The sequence below is a fragment of the Salvelinus fontinalis genome, chromosome 21 (assembly GCF_029448725.1).
Source record: "Salvelinus fontinalis isolate EN_2023a chromosome 21, ASM2944872v1, whole genome shotgun sequence".
Lineage (NCBI taxonomy): Eukaryota > Metazoa > Chordata > Actinopteri > Salmoniformes > Salmonidae > Salvelinus > Salvelinus fontinalis.
In genome coordinates, this window is record NC_074685.1 from 15,262,709 (window position 1) to 15,286,305 (window position 23,597).

At 45.2% G+C, this 23,597-nt stretch overlaps 1 protein-coding gene across 2 annotated transcripts in view; it reads right to left on the reverse strand.

The window, feature by feature from the left end:
* The window catches only part of LOC129818306 (synaptic vesicle glycoprotein 2C-like), a 61,243-nt gene that overhangs the window by 18,715 nt on the left and 18,931 nt on the right, over nucleotides 1–23,597 (reverse strand). For both annotated transcript variants that reach the window (XR_008753921.1, XM_055874058.1), the window contains 6 exons: nucleotides 12,881–13,032; nucleotides 8,700–8,833; nucleotides 2,903–2,992; nucleotides 2,495–2,602; nucleotides 2,280–2,368; nucleotides 685–849 (listed from right to left, as the gene is read on the reverse strand). Coding sequence is in view for 1 of the 2 variants with exons in the window: in XM_055874058.1 (XP_055730033.1) it covers nucleotides 685–849; nucleotides 2,280–2,368; nucleotides 2,495–2,602; nucleotides 2,903–2,992; nucleotides 8,700–8,833; nucleotides 12,881–13,032 (738 nt within the window). In the remaining variant the exon portion in view is untranslated. The remainder of the gene's footprint in view (nucleotides 1–684; nucleotides 850–2,279; nucleotides 2,369–2,494; nucleotides 2,603–2,902; nucleotides 2,993–8,699; nucleotides 8,834–12,880; nucleotides 13,033–23,597) is intronic.

A 23,597-nucleotide genomic window follows, 5' to 3' on the forward strand; every position in this document is an offset into this window, starting at 1 on the left:
ATTTATTTTAACTTGTGTGCTTTAACCATTTGTACATTGTTACAACACTGCATATATATAATATGACATTTGTAATGTCTTTATTGTTTTGAAACTTCTGTATGTGTAATGTTTACTGTTCATTTTTATTGTTTATTTGACTTTTGTATATTATCTACCTCACTTGCTTTGGCAATGTTAACACATGTTTCCCATGCCAATAAAGCCCCTTGAATTGAATTGAATTGAATTGAATTGAGAGAGAGAGAGAGAGAGAGAGAGAGAGAGAGAGAGAGAGAGAGAGAGAGAGAGAGAGAGAGAGAGAGAGAGAGAGAGAGAGAGAGAGAGAGAGAGAGAGAGAGAGAGAGAGAAGAGAGAGAGAGAGAGAGGGAACGGTAGAGAGAGAGAGAGAGGGAACGGTAGAGAGAAGGAGAGGGCGAGAGATACATTTTTTTATTTCCTGGAAGCAGTGTAGATAAAGGAAAGGAAGAACATTACAGAGAGCGGTTTGTTGTTTACAGGAATGACGGATCACACTGCTATCCTGGAATGGGATAGGCTACTTTAACTGGATAAACTGGGGGTGTGATAGAGCCTGTTTAACTCATTAAAGTCTCTTTAAGTGAGTTTGTTGGTTACAATAACCATCATTGATGAAGACTACATTGGTGAAACACAAACAGTGTGTGCGTTTTGACACAGTACCTGTCGTTGACGAATACTCCGTTGGTGTGTATCTGGTTCTCCAGGGTGAAGTTAAAGGTGAAGTCTTCTGTATGTTCGTTGTTGTGAGTCTTCACTCTAGAGGCATACTCATCAGACTGCAGGTGATGGATGACATCAGGGAACCACACTGATAGGCCATAGTACCTGCAAAGGATATGGCGTCACTGACAGACTAGTAACCACTCACAGGAATAATATTCTTAACATTCTCTAGTTAGGATATACAGTGCATTCGGAAAGTTTTCAGACCCCTTGACTTTTTCCACATTTTGTTACATTACAGCCTTATTCTAAAATGTATTACATCGTTTTTTCCAATTTTCAATCTACACACAATACCCATAATGACAAAGCAAAAAAGGTTTGCAGAAATTGTAGCAAATTTATCAAGAAAAAAACTGAAATATCACATTTAAATAAGTATTCAGACCCTTTACTCAGTACTTTGTTGAAGCACCGTTGGCAGCGATTACAGCCTTGAGTCTCCTTTGGTATGACGCTACAAGCTTGGCACCTCTATATTTGGGGAGTTTCTCCCATTCTTCTCTGCAGATCCTCTCAAGCTCTGTCAAGATGGATGGGAAGTGTCGCTGCACAGCTATTTTCAGGTCTCTCCAGAGATGTTAGATTGGGTTCAAGTCTGGGCTCTGGCTGGGCCACTCAAGGACATTCAGAGACTTGTCCCGAAGCCACTCCTGCACTGTCTTTGCCCAAGTTTGAGGTCTTGAGCGCTCTGGAACAGTTTTCATCAAGGATCTCTCTGCACTTTACTCTGTTCATCTTTCCCTCAGTCCTGACTAGTCTCCCAGTCCCTGCCGGTGAAAAACATCTCCACAGCATGATGCTGCCACCACCATGCTTCACCGTAGGGATGGTGCCAGGTTTCCTCCAGACGTGACGCTTGGCATTCAGGCCAAAGAGTTCAATCTTGGTTTTATCAGACCAGATAATCTGACATGCACTGTTAACTGGGGGACCTTATATAGACAGGTGTGTGCTTTTCCAAATCATGTCCAATCAACTGAATTTATCACGGGTGGACTCCAATCAAGTTGTAGAAACATCTCAAGGATGATCAATGGAAACAGGATTCACCTGAGCTCAATTTCAAGTCTCATAGCAAAGGGTCTGAATACTTATGTAAGTCCGTTTTTTCTTTTTAATACATTTGCAACAATTTCTAAAAACCTGTTTTTGCTTTGTCATTATGGGGTATAGTGTGTAGATTGATAAGGAAAAATATTAATTGAATCCATTTTAGAATAAGGTTGTAACGTAACAAAATGTGGAAAAAGTCAAGGGGTCTGAATACTGTAGAGTAGCTAACATTCCAGGGATCTGACTCTAGCTGTGTTGTGTGATTTGTTATGTTGTGGATACATTCCAAAAGTATTGGGATTTAGCATTGATGTTCCTAATGGTGCTTTATTTAGATGGGTGGTCTCTTTCCCAGTTAGCGTGTTAGCATTCATCATCATAGCGCTATTTGAGAGACACTGGCTCTAAGAGTCAGTTACTTCATTATGAACACACAGACTCAGGAGAAACTGATAACTGCGATATGTACTGCTTACCCAAAAGACAGTGTGAACCACACGAAGGCCAGTTTGATGGTGTTGTCTTTCACTGGGTAGTTGAAACAGCTCATGAATGTTAACCAGATCTAGATAAAGAGAAAGAGAGAGAGAGAGAGAGACAGAGATGGATAAATACCTAAAAAAGTCATTATTCATAATGATTTCATATAATATTTTTTGTTGCAACCCATCACTAACACCCACAGTCATACCCCTCTGAGTTCAGTCCTGATCCTGAAGAGGACTTTGCCAAGTCTGACTGAGTCTGACTGCATCTCTACCAATTCATCCAGATGCTTAGGGAGCTTTATTCTGTTCACCTACAGGGGGAGACTCAGAGTCAATACACTATGTGTGTGTGTGTGTGTGTGTGTGTGTGTGTGTGTGTGTGTGTGTGTGTGTGTGTGTGTGTGTGTGTGTGTGTGTGTGTGTGTGTGTGTGTGTGTGTGTGTGTGTGTGTGTGTGTGTGTGTGTGTGTGTGTGTGTGTGTGTGTGTGTGTGTGTGTGTGTGTGTGTGTGTTTGTGTGAAGGAGAGAGCGAAAGAAAGAAAGAAAAATAGGAAAAGAGAGAGGATGAAAGAGAGCGAAAGAGTGACAAAGAGAGAGGTACTGTATACTCACGGTGAAGACTTTCTCTGGTTCTCCACGGGCCATCATGTTGGTGTCATGGATCTGTTTCAGCACCATCCATGCCTCGTCATGTTTACCCATCTAAACACAGAGAGAAGGGTTACACACACAAATCAAATTGTATTTGTCACATGCTGTGAATACAACAGGTGTAGACTTTACTGTGAAATGCTTGCTTACGAGCCCTTCCCAACGATGCAGAGTTTAAAAATAATAATAAAACATTTAAAAAATAGTAACACAAGAGGAATGAAGAATGGAGATACAGTACAGTGAGTACCAGTACCAGATCAATGTGCAGGGGTACAAGGTATTTGAGGTAGATACTGTATGTACATGAATGCAAGGTAAAGTGACTACGCATCAGGATAGATAATAATAAGAGTAAAATAAAGAACAGAATAGCAGCAGCATATGATGAGTGTAAAAGTGTGTGTACTGTTTATGAAACACATTTAGACATTATTTTACTCTGAGAGGATACCCTTTTTATGTTTCAACTCCTCAAATTGAGTGAAGACAGACCCTACTAAAACGCGAGCATCAATGAATACAATGAATACATTGATTCTGGAAAATGAATGTTCCGTTTCTGTACTGCTAGCCACACTAGTTGTCTAGTCTGTGTTTTATAAATGTGCAATGAGCATAAAAACTATTATACACTGCTCAAAAAAATAAAGGGAACACTTAAAAAACACAATGTAACTCCAAGTCAATCACACTTCTGTGAAATCAACTGTCCACTTAGGAAGCAACACTGATTGACAATAAATTTCACATGCTGTTGTGCAAATAGAATAGACAAAAGGTGGAAATTATAGGCAATTAGCAAGACACCCCCCAAAACAGGAGTGATTCTGCAGGTGGTGACCACAGACCACTTCTCAGTTCCTATGCTTCCTGGCTGATGTTTTGGTCACTTTTGAATGCTGGCGGTGCTCTCACTCTAGTGGTAGCATGAGACGGAGTCTACAACCCACACAAGTGGCTCAGGTAGTGCAGTTCATCCAGGATGGCACATCAATGCGAACTGTGGCAAAAAGGTTTGCTGTGTCTGTCAGCGTAGTGTCCAGAGCATGCAGACGCTACCAGGAGACAGGCCAGTACATCAGGAGACGTGGAGGAGGCCGTAGGAGGGCAACGACCCAGCAGCAGGACCGCTACCTCCGCCTTTGTGCAAGGAGGTGCACTGCCAGCGCCCTGCAAAATGACCTCCAGCAGGCCACAAATGTGCATGTGTCAGCCTTCTATAATGCCTGCTACATTATTAGTGAATGTGTATGTCACGCCCTGAACATAGTAAGCTGTTTTATCTGTGTTGGTTGGGGCGTGATGGACTTGGATGGGTTATCTAGGTGTATTTGTATGTCTATAGTGGCCTGATATGGTTCCCAATCAGAGGCAGCTGTTTATCGTTGTCTCTGATTGGGGATCATATTTAGGCAGCCATTTCCCTTTTGTGTTTGTGGGATCTTGTCTGTATTTAGTTGCCTGTCTGCACTATTTGTATAGCTTCACGTTTCGTTCGTTGATTTTGTTGTTTTTGTTCAGTGTTTCATTCATTAAAAGAGAATGTACGCATACCACGCTGCGCCTTGGTCTCACTCATACGACGAACGTGACGCATGGTTCTGGTTACATTTGTATACAAAAGGGCATTTTCATAGACAGACTTGAAAGCCAGATCAGCGATTATTGCAACAACAAAAAAGCAGGTTAAACTAAGTTGATAAAATCATTAAATTATTAGTGGGTCTTATGGTTGTGGAAAACTTATATTCAGCCTAGGTATAATTACACAAGCCCTGAATTCATTAGATTATTGCTGACTGTTTGGAATGCTGTGCTTTTGACCCCTAATTGTAAAGAAAAGCTTATTTAGAGAGAACATTTAAAAAATTGAGATATATATTGTGAATCGGCAATTAAGTTTGAAAAAATCCAGATATGATTTTTATGCCAAATCACCTGGACCTAGTGTCTATAGGTGCGTGTGTGTTTAAGTATGTGTATATGTATGTATGTGTGTTTGTGTGGTGTCATTATGCATGTGTGTGTGTTATGTGTGTGTGTAAGTACAGTACGTAATAATGTGAGTGGGTTTTGTGTAGTGTGTGTGAGTGACTGTGTACATAGTGTGTATATATAGTCCTGTGTGTGTGTGTTTAGATTCAGTGCAATATAGGGTCAATGCAGATAGTCCAGGTAACCATTAATTAACTATTTAGCAGTCTTATGGCTATGTCACATGTGCAGCCAGAGGAAAAAAAACTCTAGACCACCTTTACTCCACACATAGTGATGCATACAAAGCTCTCCCCCGTCCTCCATTTGGCAAATCTGACCATAATTCTATCCTCCTGATTCCTGCTTACAAGCAAAAACTAAAGCAGGAAGTACCAGTGACTCGCTCAATACGTAAGAGGTCAGATGATGTGAATGCTACGCTACATGACTGTTTTTCTAGCACAGACTGGAATATGTTCCGGGATTCATCCAATGGCATTGAGGAGTATACCACCTCAGTCATCGGCTTCATAAATAAGTGCATCGACGACGTCGTCCCCACAGTGACCGTATGTACATATCCCAACCAGAAGCCATGAATTACAGGGAACATCATCGAGCTAAAGGCTAGAGATGCCGCTTTCAAGGAGCGGGACACTAATCCGGACACTTATAAGAAATCCCGCTATGCCCTCAGACGAACCATCAAACAAGCAAAGCGTCAATACAAGATTAAGATTGAATCCTACACCAGGCTCTGACGCTCGTTGGATGTGGCAGGACTTGAAGACTATTACGGACTACAAAGGGGAACCCAGACGCGAGCTGCCCAGTGACACGAGCCTACCAGACCTGCTAAATGCCTGTTATGCTCGATTCGCAGTGTTGGATTCGACATTTTGAACATTGAGATATTAAATAAATTATAGGAAAGAAGCATATAATCAAAGGAGAAAGAGACTGGGCCTCTGTAGAAAGACAGATAGCTGTGGAATGTGTTGGAATGTTTTGGGGGACGGGAGAAGAGCAACACATTGCTACAGGAAAGACAGATGGACATTGTGGATTAGATGAAGGAGGGGTTGAGGTCAGGAGGTGAGGACAGGTCACCTAAAGGGAGTAATAGGGTTTGGTATCTTGTTACTCTTTTCATGTTAAACCATAAGATGTAAGGATTGTAGAGAAGGGAGAGTGTTTTAAGTGGGATATATATATCTGAGTGGGACAAATGTTGGAGTGTCTGAATACAGCTGTACAGAACCTTTGGGAAGAATTAAACTTGGTTAAAGCTTCTCTAGTGTCCGTGAGTTATTTATTCTGAAAAATATGAACCTAACAGAGGCAAGCAACACTGAAGCATGCACGAGAGGACAAGTTGTTCTGGACGACAATGCTCTCGGTAGCCGATGTGAGTAAGACCTTTAAACAGGTCAATATTCACAAAGCCACGGGGCCAGACAGATTACCAGGACGTGTACACAAAGCATGCGCGGACCACCTGGCAAGTGTCTTCACTGACATTTTCAACCTCTCCCTGTAATACCTACATGTTTCACGCAGACCACCATAGTCCCTGTGCCAAAGGAAGCAAAGGTAACCTGCCTAAATGATTGCCGCCCCGTAGCACTCACATCGGTAGCCATGAAGTGCTTTGAAAGGCAGGTCATGGCTCACATCAACAGCATCCTCCCAGACACCCTAGACCCACTCCAATTCACATAGAACCAACAGATCCACAGATGACGCAATCTCAATCGCAATCCACACTGCCCTCTCCCACCTGGACAAAAGGAACACCTATGTGAGAGTGCTGTTCATTGACTACAGCTTGGCGTTCAACACCATGGTGCCCATGAAGCTCATCACTAAGCTAAGGACCCTGGGACTAAACACCTCCCTCTGCAACTGGATCCTGGACTTCCTGACGGGCCATCCCCAGGTGGTAAGGGTAGGCAACAACACGTCTGCCACGCTGATCCTCAACACTTGGGCCACTCAGGGGTGCGTACTTAGTCCCCTCCTGTACTCCCTGTTCACCCACGACTGCGTGGCCAAACACAACTCCAACACCATCATTAAGTTTGCTGACGACACAACAGCGAAAGGCCTTATCAACGACAACGATGAGAGCCTATTGGGAGGAAGTCAGAAACCTGGCAGTGTGGTGCCATGACAACAACCTCTCCCTCAATGCGAGCAAGACAAAAGAGTTTATCGTGGACTATAGAAAAAGGCGGGCCGAACAGAACCCCATGAACATTTATGGGGCTGTAGTGGAGCGGGTCGAGAGTTTCAAGTTCCTTGGTGTCCACTTCACCAACAAACTATCATGGTCCAAACATACCAAGACAGTTGTGAAGAGAGCACGACAACACCTTTCCCCCTCAGGAGACTTGAAAGATTTGGCATGGGTCCCCAGATCCTCAAAATGTTCCACAGCTGCATCATCGAGAGCATCCTGACCGGTTGCATCACCGCCTGGTATGGCAACTGCTCTGCTTCGGACTTTAAGGCGCTACAGAGAGTAGTGCGTACAGCCCAGTACATCACTAGGGCCAAGCTTCCTGCCAATCAGGACCCATATACTAGGAGTTGTCAGTGGAAGGCCCAAAAAATTGTCAGAGACTCCAGTCACGCATGTCATAGACGTGTCTCTCTGCTACCGCACAGCAAGTGGTACTGGAGTGCCAAGTCTAGGATCAAAAGGCTCCTTAACAGCTTCTACCCCCAAGCCATAAGACTGCTGAACAATTAATCGAATGGCCACATAACTATTTACATTGACACCCCCTCTCCATTTATTTTGTACACTGCTGCTACTCACTGTTTATTATCTATGCATAGTCACTTCATCCCTACGTACATGTACAAATTACCTCGACTAACCTGTACCCGCGCACATTAACCTGGTACCGGTACCCCCTGTATATAGCCTTATTATTGTTATTTTATTGTGTTACTTTTTATTCTTTTTTACTTCAGTTTATTTGTTAAATATTTTCTTAACTCTTCTTGAGCTGCACTGTTGGTTAAGGGCTTGTAAGTATGCATTTCATAGTAAGGTCTACACTTGCGCATGTGACAAATAAAGTTTGATTTGATTTAGCAGTCTTATGGCTTGGGGTAGAAGCTGTCTCGAAGCCTGTTGGTCTGAGAGCTGATGCTCCGGTACCGTTTGCCGGGCGGTAGCAGAGTGAACAGTCTATGGCTTGGGTGGCTGGAGACTGGTGATTTTTCGGGGCTTCCTCTGACACCACCTGATATAGAGGTCCTGGATGGCAGGGATCTTGGCCCCAGTGATGTACTGGTCTGTCCACACAACCCTCTGTAGCGCTTTGTGATCTCTTCATGACTGTGTGTGGGTTTGTGGACCATGTTAAGTGATGTGGATGCCAAGGAACGTGAAGCTCTCGACCCGCTCCAAAAAGTCCTGTCGATGTGGATGGGGTTGTGCTCTCCCCTCTTTCTCCTGTGGTCCATGATCAGCTTCTTGCTGTTGTCCTGGCACCACACTTCTAAGTTTATAGGGGCTGTCCCATCAGAAAGTCCAGGATCCAGTTGCAGGGGGGAGGGATTCAGTCCCAGAGTCTCCAGCTGGGTGATGAGCTTTCAGGGGACTATGTTGTTGAACGCTGAGCTGTAGTCTATGAACAGCAATCTCACATAGTTACTTCCCCTCTTGTCCAGGTGGGAGACGGCAGTGTGAAGTGCAATTGAGATTGTGTCATCTGTGAATCTGTTGGGGCGGTATGCAGACACACACACACACACTCCTTACCTCTAGGAGGAATCGTGGGCTCTCGGGCATGAAGGTGAGTGCTACGACAGCACACACACAGGGTAGAGCACACACCACCACAAACACTCTCCAACTGTGGAACTGGTAGGCGGAGCCCATACTGAAACTCCATCCTGCACACACACACAACCACCAATCATAAAAAAGAGAAATGAGCACAACAATACATATTCCATGTCTAATATTATGCGTTTTTTTGTATAAAAGTAAAAGTATGAAGGCCTGAAATCTTAAAGTGCCTCCAAGTACCTTTAAATAATCAACCCATTTCATTATAGTCTCTCATATGAGGAATTATCCAAAAACACACTTCTATTTTCCACATGAGATGCAGCGTGATGATGGTAATGAGAATCTAGAGACTGAAGAACACCACATGGTGAAGGAAATGAGCGAGCAAGAAAAAGTAAGAGAGAGAAAGAGAGGGGGAGAGAGAGACAAAGTGTGTTGTTCAATTCTTATTGGAAGCATTTAGTGAGACTAACTGATACATCAATCTCTGAGGATAGCAACAGAAGAGCTAACTCTCTCTCTCTCTCTCTCCTCTGTATATATAGGCCTACATACACAGCAGCAGCAATAAAGACACACATCCAGACAGTTGGTCTGTTTAGAGTCAGGGTGTGGGTGGTCTTCAGGATAGCCCCTGGGGCAGAGGGAGAAAGCCAGGGAGATGTCAGAGGTGTGAGGGGGAGTTCATGTGATGTCACAGTATTGTAAACCAAATCATGTCTGTTGGGGGTTGTTGGGGTGTTTGTGTGTATGTGATGCCCATGGGGCTGTGTTAGACTCCACCAGTACAAATCTCATTAGGGAGATTACAGCTATAATGGACTGGAGGGTATGGCTGACTGATTGACACACACCTAGATTTATGGAGCTGCGCTACGTAGAACAAGGCAGTGTCACACTTCAATCACACACACCTGCAGTGTCCTTGGTCACAGCACAATGCCCATGACATTAACACCTACACATACACACACAGAGGCATAAAACACTCACAAACACACATGGGTGTTTACACAAATGCATGGGTACACACAAATAGGAGTGTACAATATACAGTAACCACACACAGCAATATACACACGCACTTCACACATAAAACATTACACATTTTTTACACAAAACATTTACGACCCGCCTCTTAACTTAATTCCTTCGAACACACACACTCAGACAGACACACACACACTGAGGCTTTCCAGGAAGAGGAGGAATCCTTCAGCCTCTGGCCAGCAGCAGTCAATGAAGAGCCCTCTGCGGCGGAACCTGTTACACAAGTTCTCGCACAGACGCACAGACAGACAGTAGACAATAGCAGAAAGACAGACAGTAGCAGACAGACAGACAAACAGACAGACAGTAGACATTGCAAACAGACAGTAGACAGCATCAGACAGACAGACAAACAGACAGACAGACAGACAGTAGACAGTAGACAGTAGCAGACAGACAGACAGACAAACAGACAGACAGTTGACTGACAGTAGCAGACAGACAGACAGTAGACAGTAGTAGACAGACAGACAAACAGACAGACAGTAGACAGTAGTAGACAGACAGACAGTAGCAGACAGACAGACAGTAGCAGACAGACAGACAAACAGACAGACAGTAGACAGTAGCAGACAGACAAAAAAACAGACAGGCAGCAGACAGTAGTAGGCAAACAGTAGCTGACAAACAGACAGTAGCAGACAGACAGACAAACAGACAGACAGACAGACAGACAGACAGTAGCAGGCAGACAGACAGTAGCAGACAGACAGACAGACAGCATACAGTAGCAGACAGACAAACAGACAGACAGTAGCAGGCAGACAGACAGTAGCAGACAGACAGACAGACAGCATACAATAGCAGACAGACAGACAGACAGTAGACAGTAGCAGACAGACAGTAGCAGACAGACAGTAGGCAGTAACAGACAGACAGACAGTAGACAGTAGCAGACAGACAGACAGACAGTAGACAGTAGCAGACAGACAGACAGTAGACTGTAGCGGACAGACAGTAGCAGACAGACAGTAGACAGTAGCAGATAGACAGACAGTAGACAGTAGCAGCCAGACAGTAGACAGCGACAGACAGACAGTAGACAGTAGCAGACAGTAGACAGTAGCAGACAGACAGACAGACAATAGACAATAGCAGACAGACAGACAGACAGACAGACAGTAGACAGTAGACAGTAGCAGACAGACAGACAGACAGTAGACAGTAGCAGACAGACAGACAGTAGACAGTAGCGGACAGACAGTAGCAGACAGACAGTAGACAGTAGCAGATAGACAGACAGTAGACAGTAGCAGCCAGACAGTAGACAGCGACAGACAGACAGTAGACAGTAGCAGACAGTAGACAGTAGCAGACAGACAGACAGACAATAGACAATAGCAGGCAGACAGACAGACAGACAAGACAGTAGACAGTAGCAGACAGACAGACAGTAGACAGTAGCAGACAGACAAACAGTAGACAGTAGCGGACAGACAGTAGCAAACAGACAGTAGACAGTAGCAGACAGACAGTAGCAGACAGACAGTAGACAGCGACAGACAGACAGTAGACAGTAGCAGACAGTATACAGTAGCAGACAGACAGACAATAGACAATAGCAGGCAGACAGACAAGACAGTAGCAGACAGACAGACAGTAGACAGTAGCAGACAGACAGTAGACAGTAGCAGACTGACAGACAGAGTAGAGAGTAGCAGACAGAAAGTAGATTGTAGCAGACAGACAGTAGATTGTAGCAGACAGACAGTAGACTGTAGCAGACAGACAGACAGACATACAGTATCAGACAAACAGCAGAGACTAGCAGACACACAGGCAGTAGACAGTAGCAGACAGACAGTAGACAGTAGTAGACAGACAGTAGACTGTAGCAGACAGACAGACAGACAGTATCAAACAGACAGTATCAGACAAACAGTAGACAGTAGCAGACAGACAGACAGTAGACAGTAGCAGACATACAGACAGCAGACAGTAGCAGACAGACAGACAGTAGATAGTAGCAGACAGACAGTAGATAGTAGCAGACAGACAGACATTAGGCAGTAGCAGACAGACAGACAGAGTAGAGAGTAGCAGACAGACAGTAGACTGTAGCAGACAGACAGACAGACATACAGTATCAGACAAACAGAAAAGAGTAGCAGACAGACAGACAGTAGACAGTAGCAGTCAGACAGTAGACAGTAGTAGACAAACAGTAGACTGTAGCAGACAGACAGACAGACAGACAGACAGACAGACAGACAGACAGACATACAGTATCAAACAGACAGTATCAGACAAGCAGTAAACAGTAGCAGACAGACAGACAGTAGACAGTAGCAGACAGCAGACAGTAGCAGACAGACAGACCGTAGATAGTAGCAGACAGACAGACAGTAGCAGACAGACAGACATTAGGCAGTAGCAGACAGAGAGACAGACAGACAGTAGACAGTAGCAGACAGAGAAACAGACAGTAGACAGTGGCAGACAGAGAGAAAGACAGTAGACAGTAGCAGACAGACAGACAGACAGTAGACAATAGCAGACATACAGACAGCAGACAGTAGCAGACAGACAGACATTAGGCAGTAGCAGACAGACAGACATTAGGCAGTAGCAGACAGAGAGACAGACAGTAGACAGTAGCAGACAGAGAGACAGACAGTAGACAGTAGCAGACAGACAGACAGTAGACAGTAGCAGACAGACGACAATAGCAGACATACAGACAGCAGACAGTAGCAGACAGACAGACAGACAGACAGTAGATAGTAGCAGACAGATAGACAGTAGACAGTAGCAGACAGACAGACAATAGACAGTATTAGACAGACAGACAGTAGCAGACAGACAGACAGACAAGACAGTAGACAGTAGCAGACAGACAGACAGACAGTAGCAGACAGACAGTAGCACACAGACAGTAGACAGTAGCAGACAGACAGTAGCAGACAGACATTAGACAGTAGCAGCCAGACAGACAGTAGACAGTAGCAGACAGACAGACAGACAGTAAACACGGGTAATCCCTGGATACGGGTTGAGGGTTCAGGCCTAGGCTGCTGATATCAATCTCTATGATTGGTGACCTAGGTGTGGCACAAATAATCCTGCAGCGTGATAGGACAGGGCTGTCAGTCACTCACCATAGTGTGGTATGATGAGCCAGGCCATTGCCGAGGCATAGATCCCTCCTATCATCCAGAACATGCAGAGCCAGCTCAGGTGCTCTCCTCTCTTCTCCCTCGCAAGGAACTCCGCAAAGTAGGGGAACACGATGGGGACCGCCCCACCAATCCTGCATGGGGACATGGAAAATGTCAGAAATACATGTATATGGACAAATTAACTGACAATCAGGGTAATGTTCTTGAGTGCCCTGTTTGTCCTTTTTGTCAGGTCCCTTTCAAAACATCACTTTTTGTGTGGTCTTTGGGCAGCTGGCGAAACAATACGGCAGCTCTGATCTGGCGTAATGAGTCTGGAGAGAGAAACAGAAAGAGAGAGGTAGAGAGAGACTTTTGACTTTTTGTCTTACTTAAATGAGACATCCTCATTACACTAAAACCACCAGAACCCCCCACCCCCACCCCAAGGGAAAGCGCACTCCATGCCACCGCAACCTCCACACAATCACATTACACAGTACACAAGAACACAGTGCAATACAATACACCCTCCAGCACCACATTACAACTGTACACCCAACCCCTCCTCTCCAGCCGTACAGACAGCTCCACTAAGCCCCCATACCTCCAGAGAGAGAGAGAGAGAGAGAGAGAGGTCCATCTTGGTCTGATCTGGTGGATGATAAAAATCAATAGTCTACCAGAGGAACCAGCAGTCAGTAGCCTAAAAGCCTTTCTTCTGGTCCCACTGGCAACACAGTAGGACAGACATCAAACTATTAATAGATGATTATCTGTCTATTTCTGCTGCTTTTTTTGTTAGGATCTCTGCTGATGGGTTTGTTTGGGAAGGGAACAAAATAGTGACAGTTTGCTACACCAGGAAAATAATCCTGCAGCATCAGGAAATGTGAATTATTATGTGGATTATAATTAATGGGATTTTTCTGTAGGGGCTAATACATTTTAGGGCAAATCAAGTCTAACATTTTTAAGTAGAAATTACAAACTTTAGAAGCCTTGAAAACACTACACTTCCTGCTGTGCAAGAAAATTATCATTAACAAAACAGTGATCAAATTAGATCCTACATCTGTAGGAAGCTTGAACGATGCCTTTTCTTTATTTTTCTGTCTCATTGAGAAGCGAATGTATGCTAAGTGTAGCAATTCAATGCAAATTATATAATTTGTCTGACAGCCGGTGGAAACCACCAGCTAGCTGATGGCTACCAAAGAGATGAGGAGAGAAGAGTCTTTAAATCGACATGGAAATAAAAATAAGACAGGCATTGTATTAGATAGAGTGTGCTGGCCATATGTAGGACTGGTAGAGTGGAACTGCAATAATGTGTAGTCTATGAGTCACACACACACAACACACACATACACGACACACATACTAATACCACAGCTGAGTGTAAATCCACTGTGTTGTTCCAGATTGATTTTGACAGCTCTGTCCAACTGAAACCTTGCTTTAGAAACAGTCCTGTGATTTATGAATCCCCTCGGGCCAAAACAGGCTGTCTCAGATTAAATTACATTTACTTGTTAATGCAAACGCACCAGAGAGCCAGGTCATGCTATGAATAACAATCATGTGCAACAATCACCAGGTAATCAATTGTGCAGAGAGTGTATTATCTAAGAGTGGTGGGCAAATATTCTGTCAGTCTCATCTGCTTATTCATCTTTTAGCAGAACGCTTTATTCTAGTTTGCCAAAGCTTGTATCAATGTTTCTACCTATTGTTTAGTCTTTTATTCATGACAAAAAAAGTTTTTCTTTCCACTGTCAAAGTCAGTGACAATTTGTGATTATACAAGCAGACTTTGAATCAGTCATTAAACAGAAAAATAAGGACATTTAGTCTGCTGTGAATGTTTAGCTAATGTTTGTGTTTCTCTCTGTTCTTTCTCTCTCCCACTCAGGGGAAGGGCTGATGCCAGGCAGCTTGAATAACCTCCTGTGCTGTTCTCTGACTGTGGAGACTAGAGGGAGAGAGAGAAACAGCAACCTTGGGGAAATCCTCTGCCTTATCATTAACAGCAGACTCCTACATTTCCTCAGTGCAAACAATGTACAGATGTCAAATTGGCTTTTTACCAAATTACCATACGACAGACCATGTGTTCACCCAGCACACCCTAATTGACAAACAAACAAACCAAAACAAAGGGAAAGTCTTCTCATGCTTTGTTGATTTCAAAACATACGACATTATAAAATCCATGTACACAAACAACAAGTGTGTGGTTAAAATTTGCAAAATAAACACACATTACTTTCCACAGGGCCGTGGGGTGAGACAGGGATGCAGCTTAAGCCACACCTTCTTTAACATATATATCAATGAATTGGCGAGGGCACTAGAACAGTCTGCAGCACCCGGCCTCACCATACTAGAATCTGAAGTCAAATGTCTACTGTTTGCTGATGATCTGGTGCTTCGGTCACCAACTAAGGAGGGCCTACAGCAGCACCTAGATCTTCTGCACAGATTCTGTCAGACCTGGGCCCTGACAGTAAATCTCAGTAAGACAAAAATAATGGTGTTCCAAAAAAGGTCCATTTGCCATCTAGACACCATTACCCTAGAGCACACAAAAAACATACACACCTTGGCCTAAACATCAGCACCACAGGTAACTTCCACAAAGCTGTGAACGAGCTGAGAGACAAGGCAAGAAGGCCTTCTATGCCATCAAAAGGAACATAAAATTCGACGATCTGGCTAAAAATACTTGAATCAATTTTAGAACCCATTGCCTTTTATGGATGTGAGATCTGGGGTCCTCTCACCAACCAAGAATTCACAAAATGGGACAAACACCAAATTGAGACTCTGCATGCAGAATCCTGCAAAAAATATCCTCTGTGTACAACGTAAAACACCAAATAATGCATGCAGAGCAGAATTAGGCCGATACCCACTAATTATCAAAATCAAGAAAAGAGACGTTAAATTCTACAACCACCTAAAAGGAAGCAATTCCCAAACCTTCCATAACAAAGCCATCACCTACAGAGAGATGAACCTGGAAAAGAGTCCCCTAAGCAAGCTCGTCCTGGGGCTCTGTTCACAAACACACACAAACAGACCTCACAGAGCCCCAGGACAGCAACACAATTAGACCCAACCAAATCATGAGAAAACAAAAAGATAATTACTTGACACATTGGAAAGAGTTAACAAAAAATCTGAGCAAACTAGAATGCTACTTGGCCCTAAACAGAGAGTACACAGTGGCAGAATACCTGACCACTGTGACTGACCCAAACTTGAGGAAAATGTTGACTATGTACTGTCATGACATTGGCCCGGGGGTAGGTTTATGACAGTCATAAATACCTCTTTCTCCCCTTTTCCCTCTCCCTACTATAACTGATGTGACATAAGAAAACCCCTTGGTTAACATAGAGATTCTGGGAACATCAGAAGTGGGGGGAAATGAACTATATTCTGGTAATCCGACCAACTGAACATATGCGGTGGTACTTAAGGTATATTATGTCAGTTCGGTTGCCCTCTGACACATTCTCATCAATGATAGAATGACATAAACTCTACTGTGGAAAGTCTAAACGTCAGAGGTATCGGATTCACATGGAATTGTTGTTTAATTCCATTGTTTGAATATGAAATTATTTGTGAAGAGATTAAATGTAATTTTAGCTTCCAAATGAGATTGGATTTTCATAAATTTGGGCTTCTGCTCAACTAGGGGCCCGCCCCTGTGAAGAGACATGGGTTATAAACTTTTCAGACACACCCCTCTCCCTCCACTATAAAAGCCATTGACAAAAATATAACTTCCTGTTACGGGTACATTTAGGATGACGATCCGATGTCAGAATGGTTCAGATAATAACTACAGAACTAAGCCAACATCAGCATGGACTTTGGTTGTAAATGGTATGAACTTTGAACTCGTATTCACTACAGAAGTGATACTGTTATGCTGATGAATGAGGACCCAAAAGCGACGTAATAGAAACAGAGTCTTTATTCCAGTCTTAAACAAACAATGATTCTCCTGGATATTATCAAAGGTAAATCCAAAACAGGAAACTGAAATCCTCTCGTCAGTAGAGAGGAACGACTGGAGACGCGACCACAGACTGCAGGTCGCTTCAGGAAGGCACAGACCGTAGCTGACATAGACACCTGCTCACACGCAGCATCTGACGAAGGCAAAAACACGACAGGGCGGAACAAGGACACAGAACAGCAAACCTCAAACAAGAATCCGACAAGGACAGAAGCGGAAAACAGAGGGAGAAATAGGGACTCTAATCAGAGGGCAAAATAGGGGACAGGTGTGAAAGAGTAAATGAGGTCGTTAGGAGAATGAGAAACAGCTGGGAGCAGGAACGGAACGATAGAGAGAGAGAGCGGGAGAGGGAGAGAGGGAGGAGGAGAGAGAGGGATAGAAAGAGGGAAAGAACCTAATAAGACCAGCAGAGGGAAGCACAGGGACAAGACATGATGATCAAAGACAAAACATGACAGTACCCCCCCACTCACCGAGCGCCTCCTGGCGCACTCGAGGAGGAACCCTGGCGGCAACGAAGGAAATCATCAATCAACGAACGGTCCAGCACGTCCCGAGATGGAACCCAACTCCTCTCCTCAGGACCGTAACCCTCCCAATCCACTAAGTACTGGTGACCACGTCCCCGAGAACGCATGTCCATGATCTTCCGTACCTTGTAAATAGGTGCGCCCTCGACAAGGACGGGGGGGGGGGAGGGAAGACGAACGGGGGCGCGAAGAAAAGGCTTGACACAAGAGACATGGAAGACAGGGTGGACGCGACGAAGATGTCGCGGAAGAAGCAGTCGCACAGCGACAGGATTGACGACCTGAGAGACACGGAACGGACCAATGAACCGCGGAGTCAACTTGCGAGAAGCTGTCGTAAGGGGAAGGTTACGAGTGGAAAGCCACACTCTTTGACCGCGACAATACCTAGGACTCTTAATCCTACGTTTATTGGCGGCTCTCACAGTCTGCGCCCTGTAACGGCAAAGTGCAGACCTGACCCTCCTCCAAGTGCGCTCACAACGTTGGACAAAAGCCTGAGCGGAGGGAACGCTGGACTCGGCGAGCTGGGACGAGAACAGAGGAGGCTGGTAACCAAGACTACTCTGAAACGGAGATAGCCCGGTAGCAGACGAAGGAAGCGAGTTGTGAGCGTACTCAGCCCAGGGGAGCTGTTCTGACCAAGACGCAGGGTTTCGAAACGAAAGGCTGCGTAATATGCGACCAATCGACTGATTGGCCCTTTCTGCTTGACCGTTAGACTGGGGATGAAACCCGGAAGAGAGACTGACGGAAGCACCAATCAAACGACAGAACTCCCTCCAAAACTGTGACGTGAATTGCGGGCCTCTGTCTGAAACGGCGTCTAACGTGAGACCATGTATTCTGAACACATTCTCAATGATGATTTGTGCCGTCTCCTTAGCGGAAGGAAGCTTAGCGAGGGGAATGAAATGTGCCGCCTTAGAGAACCTATCGATAACCGTAAGAATCACAGTCTTCCCCGCAGACGAAGGCAGACCGGTAATAAAGTCTAAGGCGATGTGAGACCATGGTCGAGAAGGAATGGGAAGCGGTCTGAGACGACCGGCAGGAGGAGAGTTACCTGACTTAGTCTGCGCGCAGTCCGAACAAGCAGCCACGAAACGGCGCGTGTCTCGCTCCTGAGTAGGCCACCAAAACCGCTGGCGAATAGAAGCAAGCGTACCCCGAACGCCGGGGTGGCCAGCTAACTTGGCAGAATGAGCCCACTGAAGAACAGCCAGACGAGTAGAGACAGGAACAAACAGAAGGTTACTAGGACAAGCGCGCGGCGACGCAGTGTGAGTGAGTGCTTGCTTTACCTGTCTCTCAATTCCCCAGACAGTCAACCCGACAACACGCCCTTCAGGGAGAATCCCCTCGGGATCGGTAGAAACCACAGAAGAACTAAAGAGACGGGATAAGGCATCAGGCTTGGTGTTCTTATTTCCCGGGCGATAGGAAATCACGAACTCGAAACGAGCGAAAAACAACGCCCAACGAGCTTGACGTGCATTAAGTCGTTTGGCAGAACGGATGTACTCAAGGTTCTTATGGTCAGTCCAAACGACAAAAGGAACGGTCGCCCCCTCCAACCACTGTCGCCATTCGCCTATGGCTAAGCGGATAGCGAGCAGTTCGCGGTTACCCACATCATAGTTGCGTTCCGATGGCGACAGGCGATGAGAAAAGTAAGCGCAAGGATGAACCTTATCGTCAGACTGGAAGCGCTGAGACAGAATGGATCCCACGGCCACCTCTGAAGCGTCAACCTCGACAATGAATTGTTTAGTGACGTCAGGAGTAACAAGGATAGGGGCGGATGTAAAACGCTTCTTGAGGAGATCAAAAGCTCCCTGGGCGGAACCGGACCACTTAAAGCAAGTCTTGACAGAAGTCAGAGCTGTGAGAGGGGCAGCCACTTGACCGAAATTACGAATGAAACGCCGATAGAAATTAGCGAAACCGAGAAAGCGCTGTAACTCGACACGTGACTTAGGAACGGGCCAATCGCTGACAGCCTGGACCTTAGCGGGATCCATCTGAATGCCTTCAGCGGAAATAACAGAACCAAGAAAAGTGACAGAGGAGACATGAAAGGCGCACTTCTCAGCCTTCACGTAGAGACAATTCTCTAAAAGGCGCTGGAGTACACGTCGAACGTGCTGAACATGAATCTCGAGTGACGGTGAAAAAATCAGGATATCGTCAAGGTAAACGAAAACAAAGATGTTCAGCATGTCTCTCAGTACATCATTAACTAATGCCTGAAAGACAGCTGGAGCATTAGAGAGACCGAACGGCAGAACCCGGTATTCAAAATGCCCTAACGGAGTGTTAAACGCCGTTTTCCACTCGTCCCCCTCTCTGATGCGTACGAGATGGTAAGCGTTACGAAGGTCCAACTTAGTAAAGAACCTGGCTCCCTGCAGCATCTCGAAGGCTGACGACATAAGGGGAAGCGGATAACGATTCTTAACCGTTATGTCATTCAGCCCTCGATAATCCACGCAGGGGCGCAGAGTACCGTCCTTCTTCTTAACAAAGAAAAACCCCGCTCCGGCGGGAGAGGAAGAAGGCACCACGGTACCGGCGTCGAGAGAAACAGACAGATAATCCTCGAGAGCCTTACGTTCGGGAGCCGACAGAGAGTATAGTCTACCCCGAGGGGGAGTGGTCCCCGGAAGGAGATCAATACAACAATCATACGACCGGTGAGGAGGAAGAGAGTTGGCTCTGGACCGACTGAAGACCGTGCGTAGATCATGATATTCCTCCGGCACTCCTGTCAAATCACCAGGTTCCTCCTGAGTAGAGGGGACAGAAGAAACAGGAGGGATAGCAGACATTAAACACTTCACATGACAAGAAACGTTCCAGGATAGGATAGAATTACTAGACCAATTAATAGAAGGATTATGACATACTAGCCAGGGATGACCCAAAACAACAGGTGTAAAAGGTGAACAAAAAATCAAAAAGGAAATGGTCTCACTGTGGTTACCAGATACTGTGAGGGTTAAAGGTAGTGTCTCACATCTGATACTGGGGAGAGAACTACCATCTAAGGCGAACATGGGCGTTGGCCTCCCTAACTGTCTGAGAGGAATGTCATGTTTCCGAGCCCATGCTTCGTCCATAAAACAACCCTCAGCCCCAGAGTCTATCAAGGCACTGCAGGAAGCAGCCGAACCGGTCCAGCGTAGATGGACCGACAAGGTAGTACAGGATCTTGATGGAGAGACCTGAGTAGTAGCGCTCACCAGTAGCCCTCCGCTTACTGATGAGCTCTGGCTTTTACTGGACATGACATGACAAAATGTCCAGCAGAACCGCAATAGAGGCAAAGGCGGTTGGTGATTCTCCGTTCCCTCTCCTTAGTCGAGATGCGAATACCTCCCAGCTGCATGGGCTCAGTCTCTGAGCCGATGGGAGAAGATGGTTGAGATGCGGAGAGGGGAAACACCGTTAACGCGAGCTCTCTTCCACGAGCTCGGGGACGAAGATCTACCCGTCGTTCTATGCGGATGGCGAGTGCAATCAAAGAGTCCACGCTGGAAGGAACCTCCCGGGAGAGAATCTCATCCTTAACCTCAGCGTGAAGTCCCTCCAGAAAACGAGCGAGCAACGCCGGCTCGTTCCAGTCACTGGATGCAGCAAGAGTGCGAAACTCTATAGAGTAATCCGTTATGGATCGATCACCTTGACATAGGGAAGCCAGAACCCTGGAAGCCTCCTTCCCAAAAACAGAACGATCAAAAACGCGTATCATCTCCTCCTTAAAGTTCTGATAAACGTTAGAACACTCAGCCCTTGCCTCCCAGATAGCTGTGCCCCACTCCCGAGCCCGACCAGTAAGGAGCGATATGACGTAAGCGATCCGAACTCTCTCTCCTGAGTATGTGTTGGGCTGGAGAGAGAACACAATATCACACTGGGTGAGAAAGGAGCGACACTCAGTGGGCTGCCCAGAGTAACAAGGTGGGTTATTAACCCTAGGTTCCGGAGACTTGGAAGACCAGGAAGTAGCTGGTGGCACGAGACGAAGACTCTGAAACTGTCCTGAGAGATCGGAGACATGAGCGGCCAGGGTCTCAACGGCATGACGAGCAGCAGACAATTCCTGCTCGTGTCTGCCGAGCATTGCTCCCTGGATCTCGATGGCAGTCTTGCGAGAATCCGTAGTCGCTGGGTCCATTCTTGGTCGGATTCTTCTGTTATGCTGATGAATGAGGACCCAAAAGCGACGTAATAGAAACAGAGTCTTTATTCCAGTCTTAAACAAACAATGATTCTCCTGGATATTATCAAAGGTAAATCCAAAACAGGAAACTGAAATCCTCTCGTCAGTAGAGAGGAACGACTGGAGACGCGACCACAGACTGCAGGTTGCTTCAGGAAGGCACAGACCGTAGCTGACATAGACACCTGCTCACACGCAGCATCTGACGAAGGCAAAAACACGACAGGGCGGAACAAGGACACAGAACAGCAAACCTCAAACAAGAATCCGACAAGGACAGAAGCGGAAAACAGAGGGAGAAATAGGGACTCTAATCAGAGGGCAAAATAGGGGACAGGTGTGAAAGAGTAAATGAGGTCGTTAGGAGAATGAGAAACAGCTGGGAGCAGGAACGGAACGATAGAGAGAGAGAGCGGGAGAGGGAGAGAGGGAGGAGGAGAGAGAGGGATAGAAAGAGGGAAAGAACCTAATAAGACCAGCAGAGGGAAGCACAGGGACAAGACATGATGATCAAAGACAAAACATGACAGATACCTCCTTGCCGTTGAGTTGGCAACAGCTGCTACAAATGCAGGTTAGGAAGGACAGTCAGAGTATCCCGTCTACTACACACGACGTTACTCCAACGTATCCAGTGACCACCAGAGACATTCTTCAAAGGACAGAGGACTCGGTTTGGCAAGACGGTCTTCCATCTACCACCAACCTACTGAAGCGCAGTTCAGAGTAAATATTTATTGCATTTTCCTTTTCAAATGGGCGGTAATTTAGAATGCATAAGATACTATATTTACGATGGCACAGCTTCGGCCCTGTTCCAGTCTCCCGCTCTTTCACTAAAACTCAGCCCCTTCCCTTTGTGTAACAAGCTGTCATATCTATTCCGCCCCCTAGGGACGTTTTTCTTTATGACGGCACTTTGTAATCAAGTTATGATTTAATTGTGTATGTGTGTTTCGGTGTGATTAGTTAGGTATTCAGTAAATAAATAATTAAACCCAATTTTGTATTGCTGATTCAACTTGTTAGCCAGGATTCTTGCAGATAACCAAGGATTTACCACTTTCAGATGAGACTGAATAAAATGACGATTAATGTGACTGCTATGATGTAAAATATTACTAAATCTTTAAGAGTTTATTCGAAAGATAACAGCTCTACAAATATTATTTCGTGGTGTCCCTCTCTAGTTAATTAACATTTACATGATTAGTTCAATCAGGTAATATTAATTACGGAGAAATTATTTTATAGAATAGCATGTCATAGCAATTAATCTGGCATAGCCAAAGACACAACAGTACAGACTCAGTGATCATAGCCTTGCTATTGAGAAAGGCCGCCGTAGGCAGACCTGGCTCTCAAGAGAAAACAGGCTATATGCACACTACCGACAAAATGAGGTGGAAACTGAGCTGCACTTCCTAACCTCCTGCCAAATGTATGACCATAGAGACACATATTCCCCTCAGATTACACAGATCTGCAAAGAATTCGAAAACAAACCCAATTTGAATAAACTCCCATATCTACTGGGTGAAATATCACAGTATGCAAGATTTGTGACCTGTTTCCACAAGGGGCAACCACTGAAGTACAAACACCATTGTAAATACAACCCATATATATGTTTATTTATTTTCCCTTTTGAACTAGAACTATTTGCATGTCATTCCAACACCGTATATAGACATAATATGACATTTGAACTGTCTTTATTCTTTTGGAACTTCTATGAATGTAATGTTTACTCTAAATGTGTATAGTTTATTATCTAGTTCACTTGCTTTGGCAATGTTAACATATGTTTCCCATGCCAATAAAGCCCTTAAATTGAATTGATATTAATTGAATTGAGAGACAGCTGTGGAGTGGAGACGGGAGAGAGAGAGAGAGAGAGAGCGAGCCTTGGAGGAGTGGAGA